The sequence below is a fragment of the Aquarana catesbeiana genome, linkage group LG13 (assembly GCF_042186555.1).
Source record: "Aquarana catesbeiana isolate 2022-GZ linkage group LG13, ASM4218655v1, whole genome shotgun sequence".
Classification (NCBI taxonomy): domain Eukaryota; kingdom Metazoa; phylum Chordata; class Amphibia; order Anura; family Ranidae; genus Aquarana; species Aquarana catesbeiana.
This window is the reverse complement of record NC_133336.1, coordinates 22,330,119-22,347,614: the sequence shown is the minus strand read 5'-3', so window position 1 is coordinate 22,347,614 and position 17,496 is coordinate 22,330,119. Positions and strand designations below refer to the sequence as shown.

Below are 17,496 nucleotides of genomic sequence, written 5' to 3'. Positions count from 1 at the left end.
TCTACAGTCAAGCATGGTGGTGGGAGTGTCATGGTCTGGGGCTGTATGAGTGCTGCCGGCACTGGGGAGCTACAGATCATTGAGGGAACCATGAATGCCAACATGTACTGTGACATACTGAAGCAGAGCATGATCCCCTCCCTTCAGAGACTGGGCCGCAGGGCAGTATTCCAACATAACGACCAAAAACACACCTCCAAGACCACCACTGCCTTGCTAAAGAAGCTGAGGGTAAAGGCAATGGACTGGCCAAGCATGTCTCCAGACCTAAACCCTATTGAACATCTGTGGGACATCCTCAAACTGAAGGTGGAGGAGCGCAAGGTCTCTAACATCCACCAGCTCTGTGATGTCGTCATGGAGGAGTGGAAGAGGACTCCAGTGGCAACCTGTGAAGCTCTGGTGAACTCCATGCCCAAGAGGGTTAAGGCAGTGCTGGAAAATAATGGTGGCCACACAAAATATTGACACTTTGGGCCCAATTTGGACATTTTCACTTAGGGGTGTACTCACTTTTGTTGCCAGCGGTTTAGACATTAATGGCTGTGTGTTGAGCAGCCTATTGCATTAGGGTGTGCACCCCAAAGCTCAAACACACGCTACTGATCACTCACTGTGATCATTTAGAAAAGGAAGGGGTCGGTAAATGGCATATTTACCAGCCCCTTTCCCCACTCATCCTTTCTTCAGTGTTGTCACATGAAAAGATAGAAGAAAATATTTACAAAAATGTGAGGGGTGTACTCACTTTTGTGAGATACTGTACAGTGCCAATAGTTGTTTATGGCACCCCAAGCGCAGATAGCAGACGTGTGTTTTGCCGCACTGCCAAAGGCGCCAAAACGCTCACTGAGAAAAATGCCCAAGGCTCCACGACCCAAAAGGTTCTGGGGCTACTTTGTGGTTTTTGGCTCCAATCACACTTGTGCGACTTGTCATGCGACTTTGGACACTGAAGTCACATGACAAGCCGCACTGCGCATTTTTCATAGACAACTGTTCAAATAGGTGCAGCGACTTTAACCCCCTTTCTGCGCAGTCAAATTCAGCTTTCAGAGCTTTCATACATTGACTGACAATTACTCAGTCATGTAACACTGTACCCATATGAACTTTTTATCATTTTTTTCACACAGACAGAGCTTTCTTTTGGTGGTATTTAATCACCACTGGGGGTTTTTATTATATAAACGAAAAAAGACCAAAAACTTTGAGATCAAAAAACTGTTTCTTAGTTTCTGTTATAAAATGTTGCAAATAAGTAACTTTTCTTCTGATAAGACTGCACTGATAGGTGGCACTGATGAGCACTGATATGGGCAATGATAAGCAGCACTGACTGGCAATGATTGGCAGCACTGGGCACTGATAGGTGGCACTGATAAGCGGTACTGATTGGCAGCACTGGGCTAGTGCCAATAGATGGCACTGATAGGGCTGCACTGATGGGCAATGATTGGCAGCACTGGGCACTGATTGGCAATAAGGCTGCACTGGTATGTGACACTGATAGGTGGCACTGATGGGCCCTGATAGGTGGCACTAATAGGCGGCACTGATTGGCAGCACTGTGCACTAATGGGCAATGATTGGCAGCACTGTGCACTAATGAGCAATGATTGGCAGCACTGTGGACTAATGGGCAATGATTAGCAGCACTGGGCACTGATAGGCGGCACTGATATGTGGCACTGATAGGTGGTACTGATGGGCAATGATAGGCGGCACTTATTGGCAGCACTGGGCACTGATGGGCAATGATAGTTGGCACTGATATGTGACACTGATAGGCAGCACTAATAGGTGGCACTGATGGGCACTGATTGGCAGCACTGGACACTGATAGGTGGCACTGATAAGGCTGCACTGATATGTGGCACTGATAGGCGGGACTGATTGGCAGCACTGGGCACTTATGGGGCTGCACTGATATGTGACACTGATAGACAGCACTGATGGGCACTGATAGGTGGAACTGATAGGCGGCACTGATTGGCAGCACTGGGCACTGATAGGTGGCACTGATGTTCAATAAGGCTGCACTGATGTGACACTGATAGGTAGCACTGATAGGCAATGATTGGCAGCACTGGGCACTGATGGGCAATGATAAGGCTGCACTGGTATGTGACACTGATAGGTGGCACTAATAGGCGGCAATGATTGGCAGCACTGGGCACTGATAGGCAGCACTGATAGGTGGCACTGATGGACAATGATGGGCAGCACTGATATGTGACACTGATAGGCAGCACTAATAGGTGGCACTGATGGGCACTGATTGGCAGCACTGGACACTGATAGGCGGCAATGATGTTTGACAATAATGGGTGGCACTGGTGGACACTGATTGGCAGCACTCATATTTGACACTGACTGATTGGCACTGGAGGGGCTGCACTGATAATCAGAACAGTGATGATCGGTGCCCTGACTATCAGTGTAGATGTCCTCTGTCACACTTGCCGGTTACCGGCTCTCCTCTCCTCTCTGACAGCGGGTAAGGAAAGGAATGCCGATAACCGGCAAGTCTATTAACATGTGGTCAGCTGTGATTGGCCCTTTACCCCAATCTGTGTTTGAAGGACACAGCGATTACAGCGCATGCCAGATGCCCGCCGCAATGGGCGGTCTTAGGCGCGGCGAGCGTTAACAAAAAATGTGCCAAGTGGCAATGCGCGTTCCCGCTACGCTCAGGTGTGAATGGGGCCCAAATCAGATCCACAGCTGTCAGCTTGTATTGTGACCGGTTCACTTTAAAAGCAGGCCAGGCGTGGCGGCGTTAATCCGGTGTCAGCGGATCGTGTGTCTGCAGGCGCACAGATCACATTCCGCGCCTCTGAATGCCCAACATGAATTATAGATCGCGGCCGTTCCAGACGATTGTTCAGCGTGGTGTCAGACTGGAGGGAGCGCACCATCCTCCGCACGCCTCTGATTCCGGGAAATCTCCATCTGCCTTCCAGGAGGAGGCCCGGCGCACTGCCTACCTCTCCGCCTGAAAATGCCAGAGTGCCTGGCTGTCTCTGGCCTGCATGGTGCCCGCCTGATGGGTTTACAGTCGTCCTCTTGTGGATAATTGCTGGAACCATACATTTTTCTATAAACGATCGAGTTACTTTCCAATCAGTCTCTTCCAACAGGAACAATCAATCTATAAACGACAGCTCATTCGATCAATATGACACACTGGATCAATAGTACACAGACAATCATAAGATATCAATCACATAACCCGACACTAATATTAACCCCTAACCCTAATATTAAACCATAACCCCGCCACTAATATTAACCCCTAACCTTGTCACTAATATGAACCCCTAATATTAACCCCGACACTAATATTAAACTCTAACCCCCAGCACTAATATTAACCCCAACCCTGATATTAACCTATAACCCGACACTAATATTAAACCCTAACAATAATATTAAACCCTAATGTTAACCCCTACAAAAAAATAAAACGTAAAATTTTATAAAATAAGTAATAAATAATAAAAGCAGATGAAAAATCTGAAAAAAACTAGCAACAAATAATAAAACTGATGATATTTTTCTCTGTTGGCTAATAAAAAAAACCACGAGTGCTCAAAAGCGCTTTAAAACCGCTGTACACAAACGCGACTCTCTCAGGTGTGAATGCAGCCTTCTCGATCATTTTTACTCTTGGCAGGTCGATCAACCATGGCGCAAATTTTATGGTCACCATACGGCGGTGGTAGGAGACTCTTGTAGTCTGGTTGTCCATCATATTTAGGATCAGAAGGTCGTATTGACCGAACCGCCACCTCCTGCAACTCGCTGACGGTTCATAGTCCCATCTGATGGGAAGGACATAAAAAAGATGAATGTATCCACCCCCGAGGGTACATATTGTCAGTCTTCGCCCCAACCGATATTTTATTCCCCCTATTAGCCAAAGGTAACCCTCCCCCATAGGAAGCATAAGGCAGTTGTTTGCATTTCAGGAAGCACGGGCCAGAAAAAAGCGAATGAACTGATCGATAGGTTTGTTGTCCATGGTCAACATGAAGGACTGCTGCCCCTGGAAGGATAGAAAAGGTTTGATCTTTTACAATGTTTCCACTTATCAGGTTGGTCTAGAGCTGTGGTCTCCAATCTACAGCCCTTCGCCTGCCTTTATCTGCCACTATTCCTCCCACTGACACCAATGATGGGGCACTATTCCTCCCACTGACACCAATGATGGGGCACTATTCCTCCCACTGACACCAATGATGGGGCACTATTCCTCCCACTGACACCAATGATGGGGCACTATTCCTTCCACTGACACTAATGATGGGGCACTATTCCTCCCACTGACACCAATGGGGCACTATTCCTCCCACTGACACCAATGGGGCACTATTCGTCCCACTGACACCAGTGATGGGGCACTATTCCTCCCACTGACACCAGTGATGGGGCAATATCCCTCCCACAGATACCAATGATGAGACACTATTCCTTCCACTGACACCAATGATGGGGCACTATTCCTCCCACAGATACCAATGATGGGGCACTATTCCTTCCAGTGACACCAATGATGGGGCACTATTCCTCCCACTGACACCAAGGATGGGGCACTATTCCTCCCACTGACACCAATGATGGGGCACTATTCCTCCCACTGACACCGATGATGGGGTATCATTCCTTCTACTCATACCACCAACGGGGCACTACTCTATTCCTCTCACAAAAACCAATGAAGGGACATAGTTTACTGACACTGGAACATTTTCTACTCCCACTGGCCAGTCTGCCCCCCCTAAAGTCTGAAGGGCAGTAAACTGGCCCATTGTTTAGAAAGTTTGCAGACCCCTAAGAATAAAAAGGATCTCATTGGTCACTATTGTACTCAGACACAGAGGAATTCTGTAGATTTTACAATTTTACGAGCCAAGCTGCAACACAATAAAAGTCGCTCTTCATAGCTCAGTGATTGGACGGTTGACCAATAATAGACCGGAAGAGTTAGTTCTTTTCTGAACCTCTATTGGGGTCGTTCTCCCATTTCTGTTACCCAGTGAGATACTTTTTATAACCTTCATAAACAGGAAACAATGGAAGAAGTCCGATTCCTTCTCTGCTGGCCTCTGTCCTCGGAAATTCTTCCCACCCTTTAAATTCTCTGCAGAGAAAAGTTATCGGTACAAACAGTTTAACGCACACAATTTCACAATTGTTCAAAATGGAAACAATCGGAAAGAACAACCCAGTGCCTTAAAATTGGGCGCCGCATAAGTACAGTGCCTTGAAAAAGTATTCATACCCCTTGAAATTTTTCACATTTTCTCATGTTACAACCAAAAACGTAAATGTGTTTTATTGGGATTTTATGTGATAGACCAACGTGAAGTGGAAGGAAAGTGATAAATGGTTTTCAAAATTTTTTTTACAAATAAATATGTGAAAAGTGTGGGGTACATTTGTATGGCGCCCCCCGGAGTCAATACTTTGTAGAACCCCCTTTCACTGCAATTACAGCTGCAAGTCTTTTTGGGGATGTCTCTACCAGCTTTGCACATCTAGAGAGGGACATTTTTGCCCATTCTTCTTCGCAAAATATCTCAAGCTCTGTCAGATTGGATGGAGAGCGTCTGTGATCAGCAATTTTCAAGTCTTGCCACAGATTCTCAATTGGATTTAGGTCTGGACTGTGACTGGGCCATTCTAACACATGAATATGCTTTGATCTAAACCATTCCATTGTAGCTCTGGCTGTATGTTTAGGGTCCTTGTCCTGCTGGAAGGTGAACCTCCGCCCCAGTCTCAAGTCTTTTGCAGACTCTAACAGGTTTTCTTCTAAGATTGCCCTGTATTTGGTTCCATCCATCTTCCCATCAACTCTGACCAGCTTCCCTGTCCCTACTGAAGAAAAGCATCCCCACAACATGATGCTGCCACCGCCATGTTTCACGGTGGGGATGGTGTGTTCAGGGTGATGTGCAGTGTTAGTTTTCCCCCACACATCGCGTTTTGCTTTTAGGCCAAAAAGTTCAATTTTGGTCGCATCTGACCAGAGCACCTTCTTCCACATGTTTGCTGTGTCCTCCACATGGCTTCTCGCAAACTGCAAATGGGACTTCTTATGGCTTTCTTCCAACAATGACTTTCTTCTTGTCACTCTTCCATAAAGGGCAGATTTGTGCAGAACACGACTAATAGTTGTCCTGTGGACAGATTCTCCCACCTGAGCTGTGGATCTCTGCAGCTCCTCCAGAGTTACCATGGACCTCTTGGCTCTTCTCTGATGAATGTTCTCCTTGCCTGGCCGGTCAGTTTAGGAGGACGGCCATGTCTTGGTAGGTTTGCAGTTGTGCCATACTCTTTCCATTTTCCGATGATGGATTGAACAGAGCTCCGTGAGAGGTTTAAAGCTTGGGATATTTTTTTATAACCTAACCCTGCTTTATACTTCTCAACAACTTTATCCCTGACCTGTCTGGTGTGTTCCTTGACCTTCATTTATCTATTTATTACAGGTACTTGTATAGTGCCGTCAATTACAGAACAGCTGTATTTATACTGAGATTAAATTACACACAAGTGGACTCTATTTACTAATTTGTTGACTTCTGAAGGCAATTGGTTCCACTAGATTTTAGTTAGGGGTATCAGAGTAAAGGGGGCTGAATACAAATGTACCCCACACTTTTCACATATTTATTTGTAAAAAAAAAAAATTGAAAACCATTTATCATTTTCCTTCCACTTCACAATTATGTGCCACTTTGTGTTGGTCTATCACATAAAATCCCAATAAAATACATTTACGTTTTTGGTTGTAACATGACAAAATGTAGAACATTTCAAAGGGTATGAATACTTTTTCAAGGCACTGTAATGTAAGACCAGTTCATCTTTATTGCACCCGATCAAAGGTAAGAAAAAAAGCCAACACGTTCCGGTGGTCATTGGTCCCCCTTCATTGGGGCTTACTGTATGTGATGAGCCGATCCGGGATAATTACATGACCTCTGGAATATGTATCGGCAGATTCAGTCAAACAGCAACCAGATCATCAAATTCTAAATGCAGACAAAGGCGCCCCGCTCACCAATGATCTGGTTGCTGTTTGACTTCTGAGTAGATCTGTTGAGCCCAGAGATCCCATTCTCATTCCAACTCAGCTTATCACATGAGCCCTGATGAAGGGAGACCTGTGATTCCCCCGGGACGTGTTGACCTGTTGTGCAATAAAGATTTACTGGATCCCCATTATATTGCTGGCAGTGTCGCCCTTCTCACATTCTGTAAAAATGTCGGCTATCGTAGACGACCCCGGAGACCCGGCGCAAACCGCGAGCCGTCACACCTGCAGTAAGATGGATGCATTCCCTTGGCTGAATGGAATTTGTTCTTTACTTCACTTTGTATAAAGAATCAACAAAAAGAAAATATATATATATAATATGTGTGTGTGTGTCATATATATATATATATATATATATATATATATATATATATATATATATATATATAATTTATTAGAATTTGTATTTTATATTTTAAACATACTTTAAAAAATATATATATATATATATATATTTATTTATTTGTTTATTATAAAATTTTGTATATCGGTCTTTCTGCTTGCTGATTTCTCTTTTTTGTTTAGAAAAATTGTTTTATACATTTTTCACATACTAGCACAGATTTCGTTTTATATATATTTTTTTTAAAAATGCAAAAATGTGATTCATTTAAACATGAATAGGTGTGCAAGGGGTTAACAATTTAAGGTAGATGTACTGTGTAATAAAGACACAGTGGGGTCTATTTATAAAAAAAAAAAAAAAAACTGGCATGTGAATGTCTCAAACATCCACACAAACATCTTAGATAATCCCCATGTTTTTTCCAATATTTCCTATGAATGTCAGCTCCATCTAGTGACCATAATGCAGTATTTTCCTGAAATACCTCTATCAGGAAAATACTGCATCATGGCCACTTGATGGAGGTAAGGATCATAGGAAATCAACATATTATAGACAACATGGTGATTATTCATGACAGCTGTGCTTAAGAATTTATAAAATATAGACCCCCCAATGAATCAGTGGGTGTAATGTGGCTGCAGCATTTTATTCTATGAACACAAAATTATAAAATAATTATTTAAATGTAAAAATGTTATTCCTTTTGCAGGGTCCAGGGTCCCCTCCATCCCGCGCTGTGGTGTGTCCAGCCCATTTAGAGGACATTTGAGCACCAAAAGCAATGGTAAGCGCATTCGATGAGCGGCTTGTAACCTTCTCGCTGTCCACAGACATGGGGGAGGGGAGGGGTGATCTGCTGGGAGTCTGGGAAATCCTTAGAAATCCTTTCTAAACTGGCTTTCATTGCTTTTGTCTATTTTTTATTTTTATTATTTCTTTCTATAACTAAATTCATAAATATTTTAAATATGGTATATACAAATAAACAAAAACATATATTTAATTATATAACATTTTGAAAAAAAATATATATAAATAAATATAAATTGTCCAAAATGTCTTGGTATGCTGGCACCTTAAGAGTTCCTAGATTGTAAGAAAAGAGATTCGCGCCAACTCTCAGAAGAAAAAGCAGCCAACACAACAACTTGACCTGTGTAAATGTGAAAAAATATATAAAAATATAGTGTGGCGCTAGAAGTGATATTCCATAGAAAGTAGTATTAACCCTATTGGGTTTCTTATGTATATGCACCCAATAGGGTTAATACTACTTTCTATGGAATATCACTTCTAGCGCCACACTATATTTTTATATATTTTTTCACCTTAAGAGTTCCCTTCACTGGAACTAAGGGGCCAAGCCCAACCCCTGAAAAACAACCCCCCACACCATAATCCCCCCCTCCACCAAATGATTTGGACCAGTGCACAAAGCAAGGTCCATAAAGACATGGATGAGCGAGTGGTTTGGGGTGGAAGAACTTGACTGGCCTGCACAGAGTCCTCAATCCGATAGAACACCTTTGGGATGAATTAGAGTGGAGACTGTGAGCCAGGCCTTCTCATCTAACATCAGTACCTGACCTCACAAATGCGCTTCTGGAAGTTCATGTGTGTGTAAAGGCAGGTGTCCCAATACTTTTGAATATATATATTCTGGCTCACAGTCTCCACTCTAATTCACCCCAAAGGTGTTCTATAGGGTTGAGGTCAGGACTCTGTGCAGGCCAGTCAAGTTCCTCCACCCCAAAATCGCTCATCCATGTCTTTATGGACCTTTCTTTGTGCACTGGTCCAAATCATTGTCTTCTAAGTATTATTGTTATTTGTATATATTTAAGATATTTATTTTTGAATTTAGTTAGAAAAATTAAGTACTCGAGTTTTTCAGCACATTTTTTTTATGCTGAAAGTGCCCCCCTCGACTTATACTCGAGTCAAGCACTTTTCTGCAGCAAAAAATTTCATTTTCCGAACCGACTTTGGGGCCCCGTATCTCAGGGCGACTTTGTGCTAGGAACCCCAAATTTGGTGTACAAACCCAGTGGAACTGGTACCACAACTTATCCAAAGCTAGGACTAAGTGGCCCCGAGATACGGGGCCCCAAACCTGGTTCGGAAAATGTCATTCTCTGCTGCAGAAAAGTGCTTGACATTTTCTAAACCGAGTTTGGGGCTACGTATCCCAGGGCCAATAGGTGCTAGGAACCCCAAATTTGGTGTGCAAACCCAGTTGAACTGGTACTATAACATATTCTAAGCTTGGGGTTCCTAGGACCAAGTGGCCCCGAGATAGGGGGCCCCAAAGCCGGTTCGGAAAATGTCATTCTCTGCTGCAGAAAAGTGCTTGACATTTTCTGAACCGATTTTTGGGGCCCCGTATCTCAGGAACACTTGGTGCTAGAAACCCCAGCTTTGGATATTTTATGGTGTTCCACTGGGTTTGCACACCAAATTTGGGGTTCCTAGTACTAAGTGGCCCCGAGATACGGGGCCCCAAAGTCGGTCAACTATGTCCATCTGCAGCAATGTCATTTCAGGACCCTTTGGGTCCAGAGACCCCAAATTTTGGCTGCAGCTAGGGGGCATCTAGGAACCCTTAACTACCGAGTTTGAAGTTTTGGGGACCTATGGCTGCAAATGGGCACAGTGAGGCTGCAAATGGGCATTGTTGACCCTCTTTTCCACTTACAGTAGCTGCGCATTTCTCACCCTAGGCTTATACTCGGGTCAATAAGTTTTTCCCATTTTTTTTGTGGTAAATTAGGGCCTCGACTTATACTCGGAACGACTTATACTCGAGTATATACAGGTACCATATATATAAAATATAATATATATAACATATAAATAGCATAATATAATATAATAAATATATATATTTGTGTATATATTATCTTTTAAGTATTATTATTATTTGTATATATTTAAATTATTTATTTTTGAATTTAGTTAGAAAAATAAACTATGAACATGAAACAAATAAAAAAAACAGATATATATTATAATATACCATATAGATAGATAGATAGATAGATAGATAGATAGATAGATAGATAGAGAGAGAGATATATATTTTGTGTGTGTAATTTATGAAGGGAAACTCTACTTCTGTTGAAATATTATTGATTTGAGGTCTGTATTTGTTGCATAGGCCGGTCATTTCATGATACGGATACAAGCACCGCATTGCTGTGCAGCCTCCTCCAATGTTGTCTATGGAGAGGAGCATACATTGCATTGTGGGCGATGGGTCTGTCGGAGATTTGGGTTTTATGGGGGTCACGGGAGAATAAAAGTAGTTTTTTTCCGGAGAGGCAGTCATGTGCCATCCCACCACCAGGAAAATAATTATACATCCCTTTATACAGCAATGGGCTCCATTTATCGTTATACAGCAAATCCCAAACTGCGGTCTGAAGGTGTGTGCCCATTGGACTGTAGTGATAATGAGCCAATAAAGCAGAAGCGAACGCATACGTGAGTAGCACCCGCATATGAAAACGGTGTTCAAACCCCACATGTGAGGTCTCACCAAGATCGGTAGAGCAAGAGCAATAATTCTAGCCCTAGACCTCCTCTGTAACTCATAACATGCAACCTGTAGAATTTTTTAAACGTCGCTTATGGAGATTTTTAAGGGTAAAAGTTTGTCGCCATTCCACGAGAGGGCGCAATTTTGAAGCTTGACATGTTAGATATCAAGTTACTCAGCGTAACATTATCTTTCACAATATTAAAAAAAATGGGCTAACTTTACTGTTGTCTTATTTTTGAATTAAAAAAAGTGTATTTTTTCCAAAAAAAAGTGCACTTGTAAGACCGCTGCGCAAATACGGTTTGACAAAAAGTATGGCAACGACCGCCATTTTATTCTTTAGGGTGTTAGAACCCCCAAACATTATACATTTTTTTTCTAAGTAATTTTCTAGCAAAAAAAACAGATTTTGACTTGTAAACAACAAATCTCAGAAAGAGGCTTGGTCCTTAAGTAGTTAAAGCGGAAGTTCCACTTTTGGGTGGAATTCTGCTTTAATTACCAACGTAATCAGCCACAGAACCTGTGTAATTTAATATGTGTTCAGGTTTTAAAGGGATGAGGTGGCAACCCTAGCTGGCTGTCTAAATTATGATAGTACCATCGATCTATGAAAACGGAATTGCTGCCCACATGCCTGAAAATTGAATACAAAATCAAGCAGGTTCCTCTGTGGGACTTTTAAAGGCAGAAATTCCTTGACACATAAATATAATGAAAATATATTGATATTTTATTAGAAAAGTTTAAAAATCAATTGGTGACTTATAGGAAGTCACAGTAGGATGCATATATCTATTATACAAAAATACAAAATGCAATATCAAGAAACATATGTATGTAAGTATGCAGACAACCACTTGAGAGTGGCCAGTTGTGAACTGGGTCAGACGATGTCCGACGCGTTTCGAGGTTTGTATCGATTTAAACCTCTTCTTCAGGGCCTAGTGGTTCATTGATTGTCTATAAATTATTAAAAAGCAAGAACAAACATAATAAGCAATTATCTTACAAGATATATGAATAAGCATTACATATTGGACATATAATAGACTAACAACATGAGATCTAACCATGTTTCTTGAGATGTCAGGAGAAATGCATCCAGGATTTAGCTACCTAAGTTCTAAAACTTTTCTTCTTGACCAAGTGACAACGTTGTCACCAAGACAGGAAATTAAGGGAAATGTTTGTAATGGAGGCTGATATTTCACAAAAAATAATCGCTTGGCCTTAATTCTCGGTGAACTCCACTGAACTGTTAGCGGTATTCTTCAGCTCACACATTGGGGTTGATTTACTAAAACTGGAGAGTGTAAAATCTGGTGCAGTTGTACATGGGAACCAATTAGCTTCTAACTTCAACTTGCTCAATTAAACGTTGACAGTAAAACCTGGAAGATGATTGGTTTCTATGCAGAGCTGCATTAGATTTTGTACTCTCCAGTTCTAGTAAATCGACTCCAATGCCTGACTTCTCTGTATACATGACAGGTGCTCTTTGTATATTGGTTCTGTGGTTGCTGGTTGTATTAATCTTCTTCTTCTTCTCCCCCCTCCAGCCTTCTGCATCGGCCACAGCAGCCGGCTCAGTGATCAGTACCGGGTCCGGGACCACATGCTCTCCCACTACAATAAGATCCTCACTGCGAAAGGTACAGACCCTCTGCTTTGATCAGGGACATGCCAGGCCATGGGGGGAGGGGTTGGGGGTGTCCGTGTGCGGTCTGGTGTTATACTCCAGAGGACAGGAGGGGGTGAGGGTCCCCGAGTCAGATTCTCTCAGCTCTGGAGGTCTTTCTCCTCCATCTTCTATGGAATCACTAGAGATTCTCTGATCTATTTCCTAATTGGTGATCTTCTATTTGAGGCAGAGTTCAGGAGCATGCGCTGTGCAAAGGATGAGGGCTGAAAAGAACTATGGAGGAGCATTTCTGTCCTGTGCTGTCATTCCTGTCATGTTTAATCATACCTTGTCCTGGGCCGTCATTCATTGTCCTGTTTAATCATTCCTGTTCTGTGCCTTCATTTCTGCCCAGAGCTGCCATCCTTGTGCTGTGCCTTCATTCCTTGTCCTGTGTCGGCATCCATGTCCTGTACCGTCATTCCATGTCCTGTACCGTCATTCCATGTCCTGTACCGTCATTCCATGTCCTGTACCGTCATTCCGTGTCCTGTACCGTCATTCCGTGTCCTGTGCCGTCATCCTTGTCCTGTGCCATCATTCTGTGTCCTGTACCATCACTCCATGTCCTGTGCCATCATCCTTGTCCTGTGCTGTCATTCCTTGTCCTGTGCCATCATTCCTTGTCCTGTGCCGTCATTCTGTGTCCTGTGCCGTCATTCTGTTGTACTGTGCCGTCATTCTGTTGTACTGTGCCGTCATTCTGTTGTACTGTGCTGTCATTCTGTTGTACTGTGCCGTCATTCTGTTGTACTGTGCCGTCATTCTGTTGTACTGTGCCGTCATTCTGTTGTACTGTGCCGTCATTCCGTTGTACTGTGCCGTCATTCCGTTGTACTGTGCCGTCATTCCGTTGTACTGTGCCGTCATTCCGTTGTACTGTGCCGTCATTCCTTGTACACTGTGCCGTGATTCTGTGTCCTGTGCCGTGATTCTGTGTCCTGTGCCGTGATTCTGTGTCCTGTGCCGTGATTCTGTGTCCTGTGCCGTGATTCTGTGTCCTGTGCCGTGATTCTGTGTCCTGTGCCGTGATTCTGTGTCCTGTGCCGTGATTCTGTTGTACTGTGCCGTCATTCCTTGTCCTGTGCCGTCATTCCTTGTACTGTGCCGTGGTTCTGTGTCCTGTGCTGTCACCCTTGTCCTGTGCCGTCACCCTTGTCCTGTGCCGTCACCCTTGTCCTGTGCCGTCGTTCCGTGTCCTGTGCCGTCGTTCCTTGTCCTGTGCCGTCGTTCCTTGTCCTGTGCCGTCGTTCCTTGTCCTGTGCCGTCGTTCCTTGTCCTGTGCCGTCGTTCCTTGTCCTGTGCCGTCGTTCCGTGTCCTGTGCCGTCGTTCCGTGTCCTGTGCCGTCATTCCGTGTCCTGTGCCGTCATTCCGTGTCCTGTGCCGTCATTCCTTGTCCTGTGCCGTCGTTCCTTGTCCTATGCCGTCATTCCGTGTCCTGTGCCGTCGTTCCGTGTCCTGTGCCGTCGTACCGTGTCCTGTGCCGTCATTCCGTGTCCTGTGCCGTCATTCCGTGTCCTGTGCCGTCATTCCGTGTCCTGTGCCGTCATTCTGTGTCCTGTGCCGTCATTTGGTGTCCTGTGCCGTCATTTGGTGTCCTGTGCCGTCATCCGTGTCCTGTGCCGTTGTCCTTGTATACAAATAGAAAGGATTGTCTAGGACGGCCCTCCCCTATATACAGTTTGGTAAACCTCATGAGGAAGGTTCAATCAGATTGTAATGTATGGGGCCGTCATGACATCACCCACCCGGAGCGTCTGCCCATCATATAGGAAAATTGTGAGAAACCAGCAGCTGCTCCCAGTTGGGGACTTGTTCAGCCTCATCCATAGAGAGCAAACTGGGGGCCGGTCATTCTCAAAGTGTATGGAAACCCGAACAGTCATTCTTGGTCTGTAAATAATTCATTGAAAACTTTTTGTTATATCTGTGCAAATAAAAATATCCCGCTGATCCTGCCAGAAATCCAGCAAATAGATACTTCCTGTGCTGCAATCCTATAAGTTTCATTGTTACTAGTGCTCCTCTGTGAACTGCAGAACCCCCCCCCCCACTTCTCCATAACATGTGGGGGGGAGCTGTTCTGTAGTTCACAGAAGAGAACTGGTAACAATGTAACTTATAAGAATGCAGCACAGGAAGTATCTGCTTGTTGGATTTCTCTAGTCCTGTCATTGGGTCACAACGCCGCAAAAGAAAAATCCTATTATCTGCCCCCAATCCTGTGATTTTATTTTTTTTTTCATGAGACCGTCCCCAGTATGGCCATGGAAAGTTTGTATTAGATAAACCCAATTAAATTAAAGCTGATTTTAAATAATATGGTGCATGCTGGGACTTGTAGTCTCCTAGAGGCAGGATATGTATCGCCTGCCTATCCCTGACCTTTGCAGTAACCGTCCATATATTTCTGTCCTTGTATATATCTTGTATGTGTATGTATCTGGTTTCCATGATACTGTGTACCTGTGATTGTTGCTGCAGTAGACATAGCGGCGTTGTTGTGGTTAAACAAAGGCTGTGTGTTTACAGGCGGAGCGCTCACAGGCTGTGCACATTCCTCGGGAATAATCATTATCATCCTTGTCCCCTCCTCGGGGAGACGTCAACTTTCACTTATGAGTATCATGTGCACAGCACAGTCAGTCCTGCTTTTCAGGTTCTCCCCTACTGGTGTCAGGCTGGCGGTGATCACCGCGCTCCTATTACAGGGACTGAGATGGAAGAAAATGAAGCACATGTGAGTCTTCATAAAGAAGAAGTCCTTCTGGTCTCCCTTCCATCACCAATCCCAATAAGAAGAGCTTTATTCTGCATTTTAGGACATGCAATTATTCTTTTATGCCCCTGCCAACTGTCCATCTAGAGCCTCTGGTTTATAGACCAGATCCATCCTAAATATAGAAATATGTATCCAACTGTCAATGCAGAAACCCTGATTTATAGACCGGATACATCCTAAATATAGAGCCATTTATCCAACTGTCCATCCAGAGCCTCTGGTTTATAGACCAGGTACTTCCTAAATATAGAACTATTTATCCGACTGTTCATCCAGAGCCTCTGGTTTTAAAACGGATACTTCCTAAGTATATATAAACGAGGAACAATCAGCGCAAACAAAACCAAATAGAAAATGAAATGTAAGCTGAACACTAGGTAATCACATATGCCTAGAGAGTAAATTGGTAAACGATGGTAAGTGCAGCGCGATATATATGACAAAATAAAAGTAAGAAATAAGTCCTGTCCGTATGAGTAAAAAAAAAAAAAAAAAAAAAAAAAAGTGCTATATCCAAGGGAAATGGAAACCAAGATTCCTCGAGACAGAGAGTAACTAGTTCACTCTCTGTCATGAGGAATCTTGGTTTCCCATACCTTTGGATATAGCACTTTTTTTTTTTCTTTTTTTTTTTACTCATACGGACCTGAAATACCTGAAATTCGGACGAAAATGCATTCGGACGAAAACGAATGCACATGTCTAATATAGACCAGGTACATAGTAAATATAGAGCTTTTTATCCAACTGTCCATCCAGAGCCTCTGGTTTATAGACCAGATACTTCCTAAATATAGAACCATTTATCCAACTGTCCATCCAGAGCCTCTGGTTTATAGACCAGATACTTCGTAAATATAGAACCATTTATCCAACTGTCCATCCAGAGCCTCTGGTTTATAGACCGGATACTTCGTAAATATAGAACCATTTATCCAACTGTCCATCCAGAGCCTCTGGTTTATAGACCGGATACTTCGTAAATATAGAACCATTTATCCAACTGTCCATCCAGAGCCTCTGGTTTATAGACCAGATACTTCGTAAATATAGAACCATTTATCCAACTGTCCATCCAGAGCCTCTGGTTTTATAGACCGGATACTTCGTAAATATAGAACCATTTATCCAACTGTCCATCCAGAGCCTCTGGTTTATAGACCAGATACTTCCTAAATATAGAACCATTTATCCAACTGTTCATCCGGAGCCTCTGGTTTATAGACCATATACATCCTAAATATAGAGCTATTTATCCAACTCTCCATCCAGAGCCTCTGGTTTATAGTGATAAGGAAATCACTAATCTCTGCTCACAGTGAAAGTTTTAAAATGTTATTTAGTACTGTTAGAAAGTAGAGAGAATAAGGCACTCGGACATCCTTGGGCATGGCAGGTGTACCAAAGAGCCGACCTCTTTATCGAATAGGAGGCCTTTAAACTGCAATCCTGGACAGTTGCCAGATAAGAGGCTTCTAAACATTACCATTTTACATTTTACATAATAAATCATTAACCTAAGAATTTGCACAAGCAGCAGCACATTGTTAATTACAAGAGACATTAATTCCTGTTATCTTGGCACAACTTATCAGCTTAACCAACCTCTAGACTCCCAAATACCTCATTACAGAACAAGGAGACTAACTGGTCTCCATCAGAAGACAATCCGAGGATCCGGAGAACAACAATTTGTTTCAATAACATCTTTCTGTAAAATCATACCAGCAAGTGGACCTGTTATAAAGAACCTGACATTGGCATATAAGCACTTATTGATAAGTAAAGCATATAAGAATTATATTTCCTTATTTACAGGACAGTAACAACCTGAATCCAGAGTATATTATATATATGTATCCAACTGCCCATCCAGAGCGACTGATTTATACAGTTATTAGAAGACAGAGGTCTTTATTTCTGATGTGTAAAGTGATAGGTGAAGAATGGAAGGGACCGGGAACATAGGAAAAGTCTGTAGATGTTGATTTAAATACCTCCAGGCCTTCTGTGTGACAGTAATTCACA

The 17,496-nt window shown here is 43.1% G+C and overlaps 1 protein-coding gene across 1 annotated transcript in view; it reads left to right on the top strand.

Moving 5' to 3' along the window:
• Positions 1-17,496, top strand: part of SPATA7 (spermatogenesis associated 7) — a 78,120-nt gene that overhangs the window by 2,343 nt on the left and 58,281 nt on the right. The window contains exons 2-3 of the mRNA XM_073610696.1: positions 8,170-8,244; positions 12,564-12,656. Of these exons, the coding sequence (XP_073466797.1) occupies positions 8,170-8,244; positions 12,564-12,656 (168 nt within the window). The remainder of the gene's footprint in view (positions 1-8,169; positions 8,245-12,563; positions 12,657-17,496) is intronic.